The 20,012-nt window shown below is 50.0% G+C and overlaps 1 protein-coding gene across 1 annotated transcript in view; it reads left to right on the forward strand.

Annotated features, from left to right (window-relative positions):
- The window catches only part of SLC43A2 (solute carrier family 43 member 2), a 31,995-nt gene that overhangs the window by 6,583 nt on the left and 5,400 nt on the right, over window positions 1-20,012 (forward strand). The window contains exons 3-13 of the mRNA XM_080563422.1: window positions 2,424-2,613; window positions 3,593-3,648; window positions 4,312-4,388; window positions 10,091-10,183; window positions 10,981-11,114; window positions 11,545-11,747; window positions 12,364-12,507; window positions 15,731-15,869; window positions 16,293-16,425; window positions 17,258-17,331; window positions 19,066-19,189. Coding sequence (XP_080419548.1) covers window positions 2,424-2,613; window positions 3,593-3,648; window positions 4,312-4,388; window positions 10,091-10,183; window positions 10,981-11,114; window positions 11,545-11,747; window positions 12,364-12,507; window positions 15,731-15,869; window positions 16,293-16,425; window positions 17,258-17,331; window positions 19,066-19,189 — 1,367 coding nt within the window. The remainder of the gene's footprint in view (window positions 1-2,423; window positions 2,614-3,592; window positions 3,649-4,311; window positions 4,389-10,090; window positions 10,184-10,980; window positions 11,115-11,544; window positions 11,748-12,363; window positions 12,508-15,730; window positions 15,870-16,292; window positions 16,426-17,257; window positions 17,332-19,065; window positions 19,190-20,012) is intronic.

A 20,012-nucleotide genomic window follows, 5' to 3' on the forward strand; every position in this document is an offset into this window, starting at 1 on the left:
AGCCTGCATTCGCTGCCCTGGTCCCAGCCCTCCTGGCTGCAGCAAGGCTGCAGAGGTGGCCAAGCGCCCTTTGCTGGTCCTCCTGGTGCTGCTGGAGGGCCCGTGGTCAGCGGGAGCACCTTGGGGTCACGCTGTAACCATACACATCCATATATTAATGTCAATTAATCTGATCTAGCTCCCGGTGCTGAATATTTCTGGTTTGAGATCCTCTTGCTGGCGATGTGTGCGGCTGTAAGGTCACTGCTCTGCCCGCGTCCCTTCGTCCACGCCGCAGCTGAGCTGTGTCCGCACAGTGCTGACACAGGGAAATCACTGCTGTTTTGTCACTCTTTCCCCCCCCCCAGCGCACCACCCCTCTTGTTTTTCCGACTTCAGCCTCGCACCACATCTGTTTCCTGTGAGCTTATCTCGGCGGAGAGCCCCAAAGCCTTGGTGCTGGGGGCGAAGCCCTGCGCCTCTGCCTGCCGCGTGGAGATGCTGTGGGACGTCGGTGTTTGGGGTCCTGAGCCACAGCACGAGGAGATGGTGAAGGAAAGATCGGTGAAGAGATTTAGAGGTGTTGTGAAGCCACAGAGGCTCCCAGATCTGTCCAGGACTGATTTCTAAGGACGTGACTCAAGTGCATCATCCTCCCTGCAGAAGGAGTGCTTCTGCACGGGGCCTTTTGGGGACATGTCTGTCACTTTGGCTATCCGGGCAAGGGAAGGGATGGATTAATTATCCACCAGGAGCAAATAGCAAAGGGAATGAGCAAACAGTCATTGCTTGCCACAGGCTGTTTGAGACCATCTTAGAGCTGTTTCTGGGGGCAGTGTGAATGGAAACGCCTCGCATCCTCCCCAGAGGGCTGGGAGGGGGCAGAGGAAGGATTGCAGGAGCCCGTAAGCCTCTGATATCAGCGTCTGAATTCCTGCTAATACCTGGCGTCTGGAAGGTCTGGAAGGTGGCCCGTGGTTTGTTTGCGATTGACACAGAGCCGGGAGGGTTGTTTTGGCAAGCAGGAGAGAAAAATGCCAGCTGGGAGAAGCAGGGTGAAACCAGTCGCTGCCAGGGCTTGGGGGGAATGGGGTGGAAGGGAAGGAGACGTGGGACGGGGACACGGGGTGGCACGGGCAGCCGGGGGGAGCCTGACCACGAGCCACACCAAGCAGCAAGCGTCCTTGCTCAAATATTAGGAATATTAGGGATTCCTGCTAATTAACCCCAGCACTGAGCTTCTCTGGTCTCGCTTCACACAGATGGTTACATGGGTGACTCCTCTCTCTAATCTTCCTTTAATATTGAATTTTGTCAGATCAATTATTAAATATGGAGAAGAGTGCTTTATGTCACTGGCTCGCTGCAGCAGTTTAAAAAAAAAAAGAAAGGCAAGTGCTTTGTCATACCAGCAAAGGTTACCGAAACGTCAGATAAGCGCCGGGCAAAGGAGGGGTGGAGCGCACCAACGCTCTGGGCTAACGAAAGTCTAAAGGCACCCACGTTGTTGCAGGACACTTAAACCTTCTTGGGATGGGCTTGTGACAGGAGGGGAGGTGGCAAGAGCCAGTGAAATTGCTGCTGCAGAAGAAAAGGAACTTCTTTCTTTTTCCTTTTCTTTCTTTCTTTTCCCCCCCCCCCCGTCCTGTTTCTGTGTCTGTTACACAACGCGAGCTCTGTTCGGCGTGGGAGTCTGCCTGCGCAGTTCCTCAAGTCAAGAGCAGAAAGTCAGAGGTGTAACTGATCCGTGTGGCCTAAACCCACTTGGAAAAAAAAAAAAAAAAAAAAAACAAACAGAAAAAACAAACTAATTACGGGGTCGAAGCTAAAGATGCATCAACCCGTTAATAACCGGCAAGGGCAGGTGAGCTGCCTGCCCTCCTGGGAGCGGGGCAGCCAGGCTGGGGCAGCGCGGTGGCCGCTGCCTCCCCATCCCTCGCGCGGCGAGGGCAGGAGGCTCGTCCTCCGAGCTCCGTGCCAGGCCTCGTCAGCCCGGCATCTGGACCCAAAATAGCCGCTTTGGCTGTAGTCACCACTTCCAGTTTAGTTCGGAAAAAATCCTTGATGACACGCCAGTCCCGGATTAGGAGTACTTTAGTTTTTATCTCGGTCCCTTCCAGTCCTGCTGGGGCAGTGCCCTGTAACTAGGGTAGTTCTATAAATTAATGGGGCTCTGTCCTCAGGTTGCTCTGCTCTGTCCTGAGGTTGTTGCCCTCCTGCTCCTTCTTCACGGGAGACTTGTTCCCGGGTGCCTGCGCACCCTTTGCTCCGAGCTGACCTCGTCAGCTGTCCCCTGTCCTTCTGCTCTTTTTCTCTCTCTTCTCCATTTCTTACTGATTACAATCAAAATACTCAAGATTATTTTGGAGGCTCCTCTCTTCCCTGCCTGGCTCCAAGCCCCGTCCCAACACGCTGCAATGATGCTCCTCTGTCGTCCCACGCAGGAAACTCCACGGGCAGCCCTGAGCACGAGAACAGCACGGCGGCAGAGCACAAGTGGCCGACGTGCAACGCCCAGGACGAGATGCTGAACCTGGCCTTCACCATCGGCTCCTTCCTGCTCAGCGCCATCACGCTGCCCCTGGGCATCGTCATGGACAAGTACGGCCCTCGCAAGCTGCGGCTGCTGGGCAGGTCGGTGTCCTGGGCACCAGGGTGGGCTGAGGGGCAAATTCACACTTTATCAGAAGCCGATGGGTGCTGTGCCTTTTGGTGTGTCCCTGAAACCTCAGGAACCTTATGGGGGATTGGTCTGGGAGCTGCTGGCTGTGTATGGGGTGCCAGAGCAGCTCTGGGATGGTTTTGGCCGGCGCTGGGCTGCACGGCGAGTTGCTCCACAAGGGAAGGGCTTGGGACTCCGTGTCCAAGCTTCAGCTCTCCAGTGTTGCTCCCTGCTTCCCGGCCAGATGGAGCCTGGAGGAAGAGCAGAGTCACTTGTGAGTCACAGCGGCTAGCTTTTTCCCTTCAGCTATGTCCTGAGAGGCACAAAACCAAGATGTTACATCAGAGCTTGCAAGCTGGGGAGTTAACTCTGAGATAAACCCGTCCTGCCTGCCTTTTCTGGGTCCCCTCTGTGCCATGTGGTATCTGTGTCGTTTTCTGTCCCCGATAACAACGTCACTCGCAGCTTCTGCCGTGGCACGGGAGGATGTGGCTTGCTGGGCACAGTGGGCCCCAGCGCCGCTGAGTTTTATAGCACCGAACTGTACCAAAACCAAACTGGCCCGTAGGCAGGGTGGGACAAAGAGGGCAAGGCTGACTCAGACCCTACCTGAGAGGAGCTGTGACCGCAGCTGGGTCACAGAAACAAGGCTGCTGCTGTCCTTGGTCACCTCGAGGGGATGACTGGCCAAGCTGCGTGCTGGAAAAGCAGCGGGGCATCTGGGTTCGGCAAGAGCTGTGCCAGAGCAGTGGGAGGGAATGTTGCTGCTTCAGCCCTTGTGCAAGGCTTCTCTGTAATCTTCGGGTATTTCCCTGGATTTTTGTTTCCAAATCGCCAGCTCCCTTACATAAATTACACAGCGCTGGCTTAACGAGGTGCTGAGGAGGGAGAGGGATGTGTAATTTATTGCACGCAAGGCTGGCTGGACTCATGGTTTTGGTTCCCTTTCAGCGCCTGCTTCGCTGTGTCCTGCGTGCTGATCGCATATGGTGCCAGTAACCCAGACTGTAAGTAGGCATTTGGTGCCGAGCTGGGAGGGCTTTGGGGCTGTGGCCCTATTTTTGGGGTGCAGATGAACGTGCACGGAGCTGCGTGCTCCACGTGCAGCCCCGGGGTCTCGCTGGGGACACAAACCAAGGGTCTGCTGGCCTGGGGGGGCTCCGTGGCTCGGGGAGGGCTGGTGTTTTACAGCCATAAGTGCATGGCAAGGGCCAAATGCCTGAGATAGCCAGGTCTCCCCCAGCTTTGCACTTGGCCAAGTGCTGTAAGGAGCAATTTCAAGCAAGTTCCTGGCTTTTCCAGGGTTGGGAAATAGGTAATAGCACATGATGTGTAATCTGCTTTCTCACTGGGGATGGCTGGAGCGTGCTCCTCAAGACCAGATAGTGCGAGTACACTTTGGAACCAATTCCTTCAAGTAAATCTCCCTTCTGGTACCCGTTCAGACAAGCTACATCAACAAGCCTGTTCCCTAGAGAAAAGCCCCTCGCTCGCTGTGTGGCTGGAGAGATGGGTGCTGGTGGGATGAGCTGGGTTGGGAGGAATGTGGCACGTCCCAAGGCTGGTCCTCGGAGGTTTGCATGTTGGGACCAAAACCCTGATGGCCTGTTGGTCTCCTTTCCCTCCCCACCCCAGTAAAGGCTCTTGAGCTTTTTTTTATTCTGTTGCAGCTCTGTCTGTGCTGATATTCATTGCGCTGGCTCTGAATGGCTTTGGTGGGATGTGTATGACCTTCACATCGCTCACGGTAAGCAAAGAGTTACCATCTGACTCTTATCCCTCTGATTCCTTACTGTGGCTGTGAGCTGGGCTAGCAGGAAGGAACAAAGTGGATCTCTTGCCTGCAGCTCGAGTAGCACATGGCTTTGTTTGGAACAAAGGGTCGGTCACACTTTTACCTGAAAGGCTGGGTGTTAGCTGGTTAGTCTAAGGCTTTTTTTCTCCATTCCTTTATTACCTGCCTCTTGCATCTCAGGTGGAGGTGAAAAAAAGAAGTTTTTTTTGGCTCGGGCTCAGATTGCCGTGTGCCTGTACATGCAGTGCCCAGTTTAGCTTCGACAAACTGAGGGAAGCATCAAGAGGGTGCAGAACCCCTGCAGCAGGATAGGACCAGCTTCTTGCGAGCGCTTTTTGCATCTCTTCCCCACTGTTTTCCAGCACAAAAGTGTTTGCTCTCGGAAGGGCGAGAGTCCCTTCCAGGTTTCCTTAGAAAAGCTGAGCTGTTGAATGCCCCTGGCTCTGTCTGCTCAGCTGTGTGGGTCGGTTCAGTCCATGGGTTGTGTTACAAGCACTGGTCAACAACCGTCAGCTGGGTCCCTGCGTTTTGGGGTTCGTGTTGCCTGGAGAGAGAAGCGGTATCACTCTCCAAGTAGCTGCTTGATTTTCCACCTCATTACCCTTGTCAGTGTGGCTGAACCAGGGCCGGGTGGAAAAGCTCCTAGAAAAGAGCCTGGGAAGCACTGATTGAAAACTTTCTGATTTGGACCGCATTACCTTGGGCTCGCTGTTAAAAGTTAAACTCGTAGTTAAGGTTACCTCTAATTTAACGTGGATTGGGCACTGGCTGAGCTCCTGAGACCTACGTTTGGCAGAGACTAGGTTTAGAGATCACCGCGTGCGCTGCGATGTTGTTGCTGCTGTTGCTTTCGTATTCAAAGCTTTCAAAAGTGTGTGCAGATGTCGGTCTCGCGGCTGTATGTAATGTTCTTCACTGGAAGCCTTGGCCATGCTCCCAAAGAACTGTGGGGCAAATGTCATCCTGCCACGCTTCAAAAACAAGCAAGGAAGAGAGGAGCACATTGGTACCGTGGGGGGAGAGGAGAGGATTCCCATCCTGCAGCTGCCAGCTTTGGTTATTGTCTCTCTGGGTGGTTATTAAGGGGTCACAGATTATTTTTGAGCCACTGGTGATGATAGGAGGAAGGGCAAGGGTAGGGCTGAGACTGGATGTGCTGTACCGTGGCTTTTAGCAGCAGAAGAAATAAGCAAAGCCACTTATTAGTGCCCTCGTTAGCGAGCCGGTTTCACAGCACAGAGGAAGTACAGCTGCAGGAAAAAGGTCAAATCTTCCAAGAAGTGATCCAAGCCTCGGGGAGGGCTGGAGCAAGCAGCAGAGCTGTGAGTTCACACAGGGAGACCGCAGGTAGAGCCGGCTCCTCCAGGCAGCGGTGTGCGTTGCGGGGAGCTGGGATGGCCTCAGGTCCGACTCCCCAAATCCAGGCACAGATAGAGCTGCACGTGCCTCCACGCAGAGGCATTTCTGCACCTGAGGCGTGTAAAAGTGATTAAAAACAGTCCAAACTGTGAGGGAAGCACGTCTCCTGCACCACGGCGTTGCTGCGGCCGATGACTTACAAGCGCGTGTGTTTTGCTCGCCAGCAGCTCGCCGCCGTGTCCTTGCATGGCTCTGCTTGCGAGCCACAGTTCATGATTTGAGTCACCTTCCTTGGCGACACGAGGATCTCTTGTGGGTCCTTTCCAGCCATGGCCCCTGGGGATGGTGAGGGAGGGACGTGGGGACGGCAGGTCATTGCACGGAGGCAGCGAGCAGGAATCAGCACCCGGTGCCAAGTGGGCTCGTTCTGGCTGACGCCGGCGCCGGCTGCTGATCGCGCACGAGTCGAAGCGAAGTGACTTCCTCGTCCAGCCAGCGACCTGGAACGCCCTAGGAAATGGGTCAAACCCGCTGGTGCATGAGCTGGTCCCGTGCCACCCCAGGGTGGCTGCTCGGTGGCAGGGTGGCCACTGTCGGGCACTTTTTTGGGTGATGGGGCCACCCGCATGCGTGGGCACGGCGGGGTCTGATGGTCTTCTGCAAGGGTTTAGGGAAGGGGACAAACGGGACTGCAGCCCAGGCAGTGCCCCACGAAGCGTGCCTCTTGGATTTGAAGGGTTTTTCAGCAACAAGTCCCCGGGGTTTGCCGGCAGCGCGTGGCACCCTGCAGGGCCAGGCTGCCTGCGCCGGGCGCTGCGGCTCGGGGAGGAGGGGGAGCAAGCAAGAGAGCGGCGGTGTTCCCGCTTCTGGGAACAAGGTCAGGCTGTGCCTGCTGTTAAAATGCAGAGGGGAGATTTCTGCCTCGTGACTCGGTCTTAGCCAATATAAGGGGAGATTGGAAATGGAAACAGATCCGTATTGGTGGCTCTGACAGCAACACAGGAATCTGGCACTGGTTCTGCTCCAGAGCTATTTCATGCAAAGAAATAAACATGTGTGATAAATTACCACAAAGAGCCTTTTATAGATTGTTTTCTGTCCTGTTTTCCTTTCAAAGAATTACAGCTGCTTTGCTCTTATTTTCTGCTGCAAACAGCACCCTTTGGTCGGGGCGGGGGGGATCTCTGCATAGGGAACCTTCTCTGCTCGGAAATATTAGCAGTATTTAGGGCTCTGGGGTCTTTTGTTGGAGAACAGGAACAGGAATTTCCATATGCCTCGGACAAAGCGGGCAGATTGAGGCTTTCCTGGAGAACAGATTTTTGTTGTCTGTAATATTTCCAAATATACCTCCTGATAGGCAAAACAATGTTTTCCAGTTCTCAGTCCCTTGACTTTTTTCCACTGTTCTTTCAAGAAGGAGGGACACTGGGTTTGGTAATGCCACTGTGGTGGTTTTTGTGGTATCTTTTGCATAGGGACTGTCTCCAGGGAAAAGCTGAAAAATTGTAAAACTAATTGAAGGTTTTAAACTCGCTATAGGGTAGATGAGGAGAAAATCATCTGCAAGAGGAAACGAGGAAGTGATTTTATCAGTTTAGGATTGCAAACCTGTAATAAAGGACTCCAGGAAAAAATAGCTATGGTATGGCAAAATTCAGTTAGTATCTTTCAGACAGGGCATAAAGTTAATTATACATTGAGCATTATTGACCTTTAAACAGAAGACATAAGAGTTTCTTCATGGTAGATCTTCCGGAATTGAGACGCTCGTACCAGAACAGGCAGAAATTAATGGAGGAGTCTGCTCGGGCCTGTAGGAGTAAGGTCAGACTGAGGATCAGAGCTTTTTGGTGGCAGGAAAGCAAAGAGCCTACTTGCTCTGTGGTTTTGTTTTGTTTTGTGTTTTGATTTTTATAATTATTATTTTCTTGTCCCTAGGGTTCATATTTTTCCAGTGCTCACTGCTGTAAAGACAGCTGGAAAAATGGCTTAGTAAATATCGTATGTTATTTTGGTAGCTGGTCTTCAGAGGAGACCTGCACAGGCATTGCCAGTGCTGGCACTGGCGGTCTGAGGGTTTTTGTCTGGGTCTGGGCTATTTTCTCTTTGCCTCCCCTCAGGTAGTCTCGGATTTCCTTTCCCCCCCAGTGCTCAGTGTTAGCAGTTGCAGTTGATAAGATCTTATCCAACCCAATGAATCTCCTCTATCCAATTTTCTTTAAGCCAGCCACTTGCTTGGTGCCAAATAGGATTTTAGGAAGTCTCAAGCCTTTCTAGGACTTGTGTCCCCATCGAGGCAAAGCAGACTCGGGTTTCCCAGATGTGGCTGCTTGCTTTTGGGCTTGCTCTAGGTCTCCAGTAGCCCCCAGAGCAGGAGGATCCACCTGGGAGCTGCTTGTCTGCTTATGAAAAAGGCCTTTTGTGATCTCTGGGGCTCCGGGGAAAATCAGCCCGAGCCAAGAAGCAGCTGTGTTTGTGAGCTGCCCAGCAGCAGCAGCTGTTTGTTGTAATTTCTGGGGATTGTTTCAGGTTTGGGGCATTCGAGATGAAACAAATGCCCTGCCTGCTGACGGCAACCAGCCTCTGCAACCTGCAGATATTTCGCTCTGCAGATGCAGTTTTCTGGGGTGTGTATTTTAGGCCAGCGCTCCCAGGGAGAGATTTTTGAGCCTGGTAACAGACCTTTGGATCCTTTGCCGTTTCCTGTCTGCAGCTCCTGAAAGCAGCCTGTTGGCAGCGCTCCCGGATGCGGGGATCTGGGGATGGGTGTGGGGATCCTCGCCGCAGAGGAGCACGGTGTTTTCTGCCTCCTCCGTGCCTGCTCGGGGCTCAGCATCGGGCTCAGCGCATCGCTGCTGCTGCTCCTGGGCTGGGGTTATCCAAGGACCTGGAGGCTGCGCTGCATAGAAAGCTCTGCAGTGAGACAGGGAGATGATAAACAGCCAGATGGATCCTGGAGTGTTCCTGCGCAGGAATACTTGTGCTGTAAACACGCTGGTCCCACCGTGACACAAGCCAGATTCGCTTGCCTTATATGCTGCTCCTGGGAAAGATGGATTTGTTTTCCAGCAGCGAAACGGGAATGCGATGAGAGCATTTGCTTGCTCAGGCTCCAATATTCTCTGAATCATTTTGTTCAGCTGTGTCTGAAAACAGATAAAACGCTGGTTAGGCTTTCAGTCCTAGAAGGCACCCACAGTGCCTGGCTTAAAGGCCCCCCGAGGCTGACGTGGTGGTGATGCCCAAGTGAATTTGGGGAGTCGACCTGAAAAGGAGGCGGGAGGGAAATCTGGCTGCCTGAAGCAGCACCTCTGCCCTCTGAGCAGCTTCAGGAGGTCTCAGCTCAGCTCTCTGTACCCTACAACTTCAGGACCTCTCCCATGATTTTCAGCTAGCAGGCTGGTGTAGAAAAATGGGAAGTTCCTCCTTTCCAGTGAACGGGAAGGTCTCGGGGCTTTTTCTGCCTGCTCAGCTTTGCTTTCGGGTCCCGAGTGGAAACAAGGGCTGGAGAGGCAGTCTGGGGAGAGCTGCTGAGCTGGCTGAACTGCTGCGTGAGGTGCTCCTCGCTGCCCCGCCGAGAGCTTTGCTTTCCCAACAGCTCCTTGCAGAACCAGCCCCGTCTGCTCTCGGTGATGCCGTCGCACGTCGCACCCGATAGGAGCCGGGTCTCCCTTGCAGAGAGCCTGCCGGCACAGGGGGACCTAGCAAAGCAGTTCGTCTTTGTCCCTGTTCCTTCTTGATATAACGGGAGCTTTCTGATCTACCGCAAAGATTTGGGTGCTGACCCAAGGTGTGTAAGCAAACCTGGCAGTTCGAGGTGTCGCGGGGTGTGTTGGAGATCGTTCAGCTATCGCAGCCCGTGTCTAGCAGCTCTTGCCTAAAAGGAGGGTGACTGGCAGAGAACTCGAGCGTATATTTTTGGAAAGGAAAAGAGGTGGTGGCTGTAGCCTCGGGGAAAGGAACTCAAAGAAAGCACAAGGGCTGGAACAAACAATCCTGTGCTAAAGGTGACCAATGCAAAGCATGCTGTCAGTCTGGAAGGAAGCAGTATCATTAAGCGCATAAATCTTGGATTGTGGACATTCCCTGACACTGGAGACACCACTGCAACCTGCAGGGTACTGTCCTGAAGAGCTGAGCCGTTCTGGAAGAAAACTGTTTTCTTCAGGCTCTGGTATCCAGAAGTCCTGATCCTAAATGCCAGTATCTTCTCGAGAGAGCCTCCTTCCCTCTTCTTGCCTCGTCTTCCCTTCCCAACAGCAACCTGTTTCAACCGATTTTTCTCCCCCCAGCTGCCCAACATGTTTGGTGACCTTCGTTCCACGTTCATTGCTCTGATGATTGGCTCCTATGCTTCCTCTGCTGTGACCTTTCCAGGAATCAAGGTGAGGCTGTGGGACCGTGACTCATTCCTGGTGCTGTTGTGCCGGGGTTTTGCACCATTTAGCAATAATGTGGAAAGAAAGAGGGACTAACTGTTAAAGCGCTTTTTTAGAGATGCTTTTACAAGATTCGGTTCCTGTGTGTGTTTAAAGACTTCCCAAGTGCCTGTCTCAAGAACTCAATGAATACTGTAGAGAGAATTGTCTGTTTGCTAACACACCGTAAGATTTTAAGGGTGTTCAGTAAGGAAAAATGAAGAGATGATTACTTTTTAATGAAAGTCTGTTTTATTTAAAAAAAAAAAAAAGACTCCAGGTATTATTTATGTGTATTTTTAATACATGTGTGTACTTCACCTGTTTGATTGTCGCCAGTGGTTGGCTTTGAGCACTTCAGAGCTAGCAAACTGCATTGAGGGAAGAGAAGAGAGTGTCACTTGGGCTGCCTTGGTGGTCCCTAGCGGTTCTGAACCAGCGATGGCTTGCTGCAGAGCCAGAGTAAGAGAGACACAGTAAAAGAAGGCCCTTTCCAAGGGTGTAGGGAAGCTCCTGTTGGCTTTCCAAGGAGAAGGTCCTTGGTGAAAACCTTTGGCGGCCATTTGTGATGCAGCTGCATGCTATTCCAGCTGGAGGTCCTGTTGTCGCTGTAGTTGTTGTTAAAGATGTGCATATACAGCTCTCTCCAAGCTGTGTTACATGTAGCGTGTTCTTTTCCACAACATCCTTTCAGACAGTATTCTAAGAATATTGAAGATCTTTCTGGCCTTACAGCCAAAACCATATTTCCTTGTGCTTTGTAGGTTATATATGACTTTGGGGTCTCCTTCATCCTCATTCTGCTTGTCTGGGCAAGCTGTGCAGGACTGGTTTTCCTCAACTGTTTCTTCAACTGGCCACTGGAGCCTTTCCCAGGACCAGAAGATATGGACTATACGTAAGCATCATTTAGATTAGCCCTGGGGCTAATCCCATTCTTCTCTAGAAAGTGGTGGCACAGCTAATACAGAGGAATGGGCAGGGAGTTCCTTTGCATGTTGTTTATTGCTGCCATTTCTTCTGAGGTTGAGGATTTATGTCTGCCGTTAGATTTTTATCTCTACTGGTGAATATCTGTGGAAATTGAACCTTCCAAAGCATAGGAGTCATGAAGAAAACAATCTGCCAGTAGCAATAAGCGTTTCTATGCTGACCTACACCAAACTGGCCCAGGGCCTATATCTCTGCGTGCTCTGGATCCAGACCATTTGTGGGTTTGTAGATGAAAACTAGTGCCATGAATCCACACGTAGGCTGATTTCTGCAACTCTGCTGCCTCTGGTTCCCTACCCCGTGTTGCAGCTCTCATTCTCTTTACTTCCCAACAGGGTGAAAATAAAGTTCAGCTGGCTGGGATTTGACCACAAAATCACCGGGAAGCAGTTCTACAAGCAAGTCACGACCGTGGGACGCCGCCTCAGTGTGGGGAGCTCCATGAAGGGCCCCAAGGAGCTGACAGCCTTGCAAGAGAACAACAAGCTCTGTCTGTCCACGGTGGACCTGGAAGTGAAGTGCCAGCCCGACAGCTCAGGTGTGGTTCCCCGGGTGCCCCGGGGATGCTTGCTCTGGCAGAAGGCCGGCGGCCTCTCTGCTTCGCTCCAGACCTGTTTTTATCAGATAGTGTGATACGTGATCCATATGCTGCCAGGGCCACATGCCAGCCACCGTTATCTAAATACAAGTTTAGTTATATAAGGAATCCTGTTAGTGTACGCCTGCCTAAACACACGGTATGTCGTTGCCAGTGGTGGGGACAACACCACGGGGTACGGCTATGGCTGCAGAAGGACAGTGTAGTTGGTCACTGCCACCTCTTAGACCGACTGCTGCCATCACCAAGCCTTCCTTACCCAGTGGTATGGCAAAAGCAAATGGCTTGAAGTTTCCTTTTCACTCTAATCCACAGAATTAGGTGAGGCTTCCTCGCTCCAGTTAGCGGTAGCCAAACTCCCAGCAGCTATTGCCACTCATTAAGGACGTTTGTAAAGCACTAGACAGTTGCTACCAGTAAACTTCTTGGAGCCGCCACAGGCACACCGTGTTGAAATGACTAGCTAGAAAACCTGCTAACCACAGCCTCTTCTGAAGACGTGCCCATTTAGAAGGGTATATTGCCTTCCTTAGAGACTCTGTTATTCCTTCTGCAGCTTCTCCCTCCTTCATGAAGAGTGTCTTCAGTCCCATCTTGCTGCTCAGCCTCATCACCATGTGTGTCACTCAGCTGCGGCTCATCTTCTACATGGGGGCCATGAATACCATCCTTGAGTTTCTGTCTGGAGATGAAGATCAAGGTAAGGTAACCTAGAGGCTTTTATCTGCTTCCTTGGAACGGGAAGCTGACCCAGACTCGGGCCTTGCAAGAGGCCAGTGTGCCTGATTACTCAGCAAATACACCGTGTACAGCACTTACTGGTGTCAGAGTGCGGCCAGCAGCTGCTGGTAGGGTCTAGTGGAGGGCTGGACCTGGCCCAGGACGGAGGGGCAGCGAGGCAGGCACTTGAATGTCAAGCTAATTTTAGCCCGGTGTCTTTTAAATACTAGTCCATGCTATTCCTCCAGATAACTTGTTGAAAGTAGCCTCTCAGGATGGCCTGTGATAACTTTTTTTTTTTCCACTGGGAAACCTATTTCATCAGGTATTTGCTTTGCTTATCCTAAGCAAGCACAAAGTGCAGAGCAGCTGACTCTCATGACTAATGGTTGGAGTAGGTGTCTCGTCCCAAACAGGGGTGGGAGAAGTGAAGTCACTGCTGTTTTGTGTAGCTTGCTGTGAGCTGGGGAGGCTCAGGGGTGCTCGCTGCGCTGGACTCGGCTGTATTTATAGCTCTGATTCAGTACATGGAGCAAACAGGAAAGAGTACATTAGTTTACTGTTGTTGAAAATACCCGGGATTGCAAAACAAGGCTTAGCCTTTTTTTTTTTTTTTCTGTCCTCTGTAGTAAGATCCAGTTTGAACTTGTTAAATCTGGATTGCATGAAGCTGATAAATCAAGAGGCACTCCTCTGAAAACAGGAGTGAGCTCTGGGGGAGGGAAGGAAACTCCAAGTGCCCTGGCATTCCCTGAATTGCTTTGTTTCTTGGGCCTTTGACAGCCTGCAGCATTCAGCTCTTTATCTCCTGGCTCAAGAGCCAATTTAGACATTAAACAGTAAACAGGACAAACTTCACGCTGCCTACCTTTCCCAACACAGCTCACTTTTCTGCTTACCTTGTAACTCTTTTGCTCTGATTTTTTTTTCCTTTTTTTACCCTGGCTTGCTTGCTCTAGTTATCCCCCCCCCCCCCCGCCCCAGTATTTTAGGATTAATATTAACTATTTATGCTGCCAATTCTGTTTAGATCAAGCTCTGTACTTGGAAAAAAAAAAAAGGGATTGTGCCTCTTGGGTGATTTGTTTTTCTATGCCACCTTTGAGATTTCTTCCCATTTTTCCCCTCCTCCCCCCGAATGCAGCCCGGGCTCGCAGTGCAATCGGCTGTCTTGGTGTTTCCATGGCATCAGCAAAACAGTGGTATTGTCTGCTTGCAGCAGTGTCAGGCTGCGAGAGCAGTTCCAAGACGCATGCAGATCCCTAGAAATGTAATCTGCGTGCATCAGGCGAGGATGGGATGCTTCTTCCTCCGATTTCTCGCTCTCCTCGCTGTTGTTTACTTGCATGTGATTTATTTAGAGAGCTCCCCCCACCTGCAGCTGCTCTCTGGAGCACTCAACAAGGGAAGAAGAGGGTTGAGTCACTCCTGCAAGTGTTGTTGTGGTCAAAGAGAACTTAAATATACCTGGAAACAGAACGGGAGAGAAGGAGATGGGGGAAATTAGTGAGTGTGCGAAGTCTTGAAGCTGCAGTGAGGCACTGTGTCCTTGAAAGTCCTGCTTCCCGTGCGTATTAGGATGGTGACTTCAACCTGCTGTGAAACCTGGAGGTGGAAAAAGCAGTCAGCCTGCAGCTACCTGTCTTCTGCAGCCCCCAAAAAGACGGAGGGGAGAAGCTAGGGCCTTCAGCATCCCTCTAAATGACCGTTTAATTTAGTTGTAGGAAGGCAGGAGAGTAGAGCTGTTGTGTTTGAGACTTGAAATTTCACTGCATCTTTCAAAAATTGTCATCTTTCTTCCAAACCTGGTAATATTCGGAGACCTTGGGTAGAGCCAGGGCGGGTGGAAGACTCGGTTGTGATGAGGTCCTTGCTCAGGATAGTTTGAGGCGATGACTTGTGGGACAGTGGATGTAAAGGGTTGTGCCCACGTGTGAACCCTTTCTGTTTCCTTTACTTCTGCCATACCTGCTGGTATTTGCTAGAAATTGTTCTCTTTCATCCTGAGGAAAGAACAGTTTTTAAGATGATTGATAAACTGAGAAAACTCTGTTCCTGTAGCAAACACAGTCCTTCTTTCTCTTCTCTCACTGTCCCCATAAACTTCATTCCCCGCCTGAATTTGGCTTCTGCTGTCGGTGTTTAGAGCCCAAGATTAAGTGCTCAGAATAGCATGGAGAGACAAAGCTTGACAGCGTGACTCTCTTCTTACCCTCTATTAAAAAATAACCAGACAAGAGCAAATCAGCTTCAGGAGTGTTTGTAGAGGGTGATGCCACCTGTCTCTTTTGGCTCTGGCAGTTGTTATCATGAGATGGGATGTGAGGCCACATAAGGGCCTGCTTGTCTGGAGGTAACGGGGGCAGGAATGTGAGTTCAGAGGTTGGAGCTGGAAGTTCCTCTTGCAAGGACCTGGCCAGCAGCTGGAGGCAGGAAGGGGTAAGCTGGTGCCATGCCTGGGCACCACGAGGCGGCCCTGATGAGGTTTGCTACAACTGTATATGAGAGAAAAGCTTGTTGGGAACTTCTCTCAATTACCACCTTGATTTTGGTATAAGTCATGGCTGTACTGCTTTGGAGAGCTCTTGAAATGTGTCGGGAGGGAAAAACTCAAATTCGTTTCGGCTGTGTTTTGCTTACGGTGCTGTAAATTGTGAGGACTCTCTGCTGAGATGGGCAGTTTCAGAATCACATCCTTATTTCAGAGCTGTGGTACGCCGTGACTCACCGGCCCTTCTGTGCGATGCCTTCAAATCCATCACGTGGGCTGCAGAGAGGAAGTGGAAAAAGCATTGTGGGGTGGGGGAACTATATAGAACAGGAGGGGAGGGTCTCTTCTAAGCCTGCTGGCATCAGCTTTCCCCTAGAGAGCCGTGTAGACACTTCTCCCATGTTTAACACGTGGGGAATTTTCATCAGGTTGAAGTTTTAATGATTGCTCTCAGGTGCTGTATTTCTTGCTGCAGATTTCCCTCCGCATACACGTTTCCAAACTTGTCCTTTCTGCACAAAATGGGTTAGAACTCACCTTCCCAGCCTGGCTTGTCCTTGCTGGAGCTTCTGAGCTGGAGAAGATACAGCTGGAGCTCACAGCAAGGCAGGAGAGGAGATGACCAAGGCATCTCCTGTTACTGCTACGGTACCACTTGGACTGACACTTTTCAAAAAACCTTTTTTTTTTTCTTTTTTTTTTTTTCCTGCAGTGAGTCTCTACACTTCCATTTTTGGGGTACTGCAACTGCTGTGCTTGCTGACGGCGCCCGTGATCGGGTACATCATGGACTGGCGGCTGAAAGAATGCGATGATGGCTCAGAAGAGAACGAGGAGAGCAACGCTGAGCAGTGCGTAGTGTGTGCCACTCGGGACATGCAGCCACGTAGCAGGCCCCCTGTGTTTTGTGATAGAAGACCGAAACGAATATCGGTCCATCAGTATAGAAAAAAGAGCCTGAAGGAAGACTTGATAACCTAATAATTGCAAAGAGGAAAGGATCTTCCATGTCCCCTAAGATCAGTCAAGAGGAGCAAATTTAAGTTGTAGCAAGGAGGCTCAGACTTTACTTCTAGTGTAACAGTTAAAGTAACAGCAACAGCACTTAATTGCCCAAATGTTCCTCAGTTTCTGCTGATGGAGATCCCACCGTCTCCCTAGCCAGACCTCTAGCCAAATGGTTTAGAGTTGATGTGAGACATGGAGAACCTTGTTATGAGTTTCAGTAGCTGCTAAAAGTGCTTTTTGTAACATAGGTTTTGCTATTGTTCCAGAGGTGACAAGAAAAAGAAAAAACGTGATCGTCAGATCCAGAAAATCACCAATGCCACCAATGCCTTTGCATTCACAAATGTCCTGCTGGTTGGATTCGGAGTCACCTGTCTCATTCCTAATCTACCATTGCAGGTGAATAGGTCAAACGGATGGGTGTGCTGAAGGGGCTGGCAAAGCGATAGACAGGACGGTGCTGGGAGGTCCTGCAAACCACCAGAACCAGCTGGTGGCGGGAGGGCTTACTGGCACCGCTGGGAGACCTCTGTGCTGCTTTGGGAACCCCAGCCTTAATGCTGAAACAAACAATACCATAACCTAAAGAAGCAATTATAGTTAAAACGTCAGTTGACCTTCAGTTTATACACACTTGGAATTCGTGCAGCTGAGCTCTGTAACCACAAATACTTTCCTACTGAGATCCTCTTAGCAGTGCCCGTGCATTTAACCTGGGCTTGATTTAAGCTGCTGACTGTCAGGAAATTTGCTGTAAGAAGCATGACGCCGATGTATACAGCAGGTTATTTCTGCATCAGATGCTATGCCCAGTGGTACCCGTGGGATTATAAACCTGTTAAAATATTTATTTTGTGGCACCACCTGTTTTTGGCAGAGGAGTTCAGTGATTTTATGCCATACTCAAACATGCCTTGATGATGTAGGCAAGCAGACGTCATTTGCTCATATTTGCATATTGTCTGCAATAACTTGTGGAAAATTAACTAAATTGGCAATGGACTCAATAAAAAGAAGAGTATCGTGACCCTGACTACAGTTTGCTGGGGACATGCCCTTGCAACAGTGCCATCTACAATTTTTTTCCTTGTGCCAACCTTCAGGTTTGGGTTCTTCACTGCTCGATCCCCCCTTTGTACTAGAAAGGAGAATACTTTTTAGGATTGGTTGTGTGTTGGGGTCTGGCACACCTTGGCACCTAGCACCTGACGTTTTCTGCTTCTCTTTCCAGATTCTTTCCTTCATTTTGCACACAATCGTGAGAGGATTCATCCACTCAGCGGTGGGAGGCCTCTACGCAGCTGTGTAAGTCTCTGCTCACCTATAGCATGTGGCTGGCCAGATAAACTGGTTTGGGGTGATAAGCTGCCCAGGTGAGAGGGAGATCAGGAAGTGAAGTCTTTGCGGTCAGAGGGGAATAATGATGCAACTTGTTTCCCCAGTCACCGCTGGGCATGACAGTAGCTGGACTGAAGTCCTAGTTGATGCTTTCCCTGCTCGGAAACAACTAACCCCTTTGGCATAGCTACTGCGAGGAGACAGGCACAGCTGTATATGGGCTGCGGGTGAGACTAGGCTATTGACACTGAGGTTATATAGTAAGAATTCAAGGCTTTTTTTGTCTTATAATGAGTAGCTATGTGCATGGGTCCAGGTAAAACATTAACATAATTGAGTACATTGCTTCTGGTCTGCTCTGAAATTACACGGGTAAAGCATTGCTCAAGATGCCATTAGTGAAGCCTACTCCCTTTCCCAGGATGGATCATGCGTCTTGTTTCCAACTTATCAAAGTTATCGATAGCTGAATCTAAATGCTCTCTTCCTTAGTAAGCAGTGTTTTTCGTTTTGAAAACAGATCTGCCCCTCTGTCCTGAGTGGCTGAACAGAGGGACAGAAAGAAGCTGTTTTCTTTCGGAGAATCACAGAATTGTTGAGGTGGGAAGTGACCTCTTGAGACCATCTTGTCCAGCCCTCCTGCTCAAGCAGGGTCAGCTAGAGCAGGTTGTCTAGCACTGCATCCACTTGGGGTTTGAATATCTCCACATATGGGGGCTTCCCAGGCTCCATCTGTGAAAAGGTTTTGGTCCCAGTGTCTGGGCAATCCAGATTAGGAAACCCATCTGAGGCTCTGCTTCAAAAACACATAAATTTTCGGTTCCATGGCAGCTAGAAGCAAAAGATATTTGTCCTGGGCAAGGTAAATGTCTGTTGGTGTACATATCAGCTTGTACATAAACTAACCCTGTTTGACCATTGCAACTCTCTCCAACTTCTTGGAGCGAGGTATTTTTGCTTTGAACGTGACTTCTTTGAGTGTTGGAAGGTTTTGATCCATTTTTCTTTCTAAGCTTAGTTTAACCTGACCTTTTTTAAACCCTGCTCAGTTGTGAAAAGAGACAGATGTTAGACTGTTCCTGAGATTTATTTTTCCATTAGTAGTATCTGATATTCAGCACTTTCCAGTCAACAGTATTGTTTAATTTGACATGGGATCAGACTTGTCCTCTAAAAAGGAAAACACACGCTAACCTGTTGTGCAGGTTTCACTCACTTCTAAAGGGAGCAAATTGTTATGGCCAGATGAAAATGATTGCATAGCTGCAAATGCTGTCATCTGGATAAAGAGGCCATGCTTTTAACTAGTAAATGTCAACACTCTTCTCCCTTTGCAACAGGAGTAGTAGCTGTATAAGCACTTCCGTCTGTCTTACGGTACAACTGCAAAACAAAATAAGTGCTGGATCTGGTATTTCTTAAATTTGAGAATTCAGGGTGAGAAGAGTCTGGAGAGGAAGCCTTTGGCCCTGTCACCAGATGGATTCTGGACTACAGATCACTGTGCTTACCACCAAGTGTAACTAAAAACTCTAGAATAAGAGAGAGTTGTACATAAGTCCAGGAGAGAGTTGTTCTTCTTATTATGCCTCTCTTGGGACTGTGCTCTGTTGTGTTAGTCTACTGGGAATGTAACCTGATCGGGGTGATGTGAACAGTCAAGGTGACGTATAATAATGCTGTTGCTTTTTCTGTTGACAGATACCCCTCTACTCAGTTTGGCAGCTTGACAGGGTTGCAGTCGTTGATCAGTGCCCTTTTCGCCCTTCTGCAGCAGCCTCTGTTTATGGCATTGACAGGACCTTTGGAAGGAGACCCTCTCTGGGCAAGTTCTTCTCAAATTTAATATGCAGGCTCGGTGGCGAAGATGGTTTGGGCTCATTTCTTTGAAAATAAAAGCACTCCTGTGCATGGACCGAGGCTATAAACAGCAGGAATTTTGCATGTCTCTTAGTCTGCTGTTACCTTGGTGCCATCCAGGAGACCCTTTTGCGTGTAAGTAATGAGGCCCTGGGAGGGAACGTCATTAACCGTTAGGAGGTTCCCCTTCCTGGGAGGAAGGGAGAAGGCTGCTGGGGTGCTTCTTGTGAGCAGTTTGCATGGGGAGCCGAAATTTGTAAGGTAAAAGTGAGTGAATCTGTCAGGCCCTCAAATGTAAAAGAAATTCTCTGTGCTCTTGAGACCTATAAGATCTGAAGTTCAGTAAATTTTGGTCTGTTGATGCTAATGCCAGGAAAGCCAAGTGGCTATTGTGGGTAGGGCTAATGTGTGGTGTTTTGCTGAGAGTATTTGCACAGCTCATTGAATCTATAACGTGGGTGGTCCTGGAGAATGTTGGTCTCTCGGCTGCATGTGCATATATCTGCACTCCAGCACCCCAGGGCCCTTAAGTCAGTGATGTTGGTGTAAAAGAACCCCACCTTAAACAGCCGCACCTCTTCTGTTGAAAAAAGAGACTTCTGCAGCCATGATCTAGAGCAACAGACTCTTACAGCATTTAATTTATACACACGGTGCTCTGGGTATTTTATAAATAAAAATACAAAGGAGGTTGTTGCCAATACACCGAGCAGGGCGTTTCCTGGTTTGCCTGTAGCTGAGTGACGTGGGCTGGGTTCTGACACGTGGACATGTGTGGCTTGGTCGTT

The sequence above is a fragment of the Anser brachyrhynchus genome (genome assembly GCF_964034855.1).
Source record: "Anser brachyrhynchus genome assembly, chromosome: 20".
In the NCBI taxonomy this organism is placed as follows: Eukaryota; Metazoa; Chordata; class Aves; order Anseriformes; family Anatidae; genus Anser; species Anser brachyrhynchus.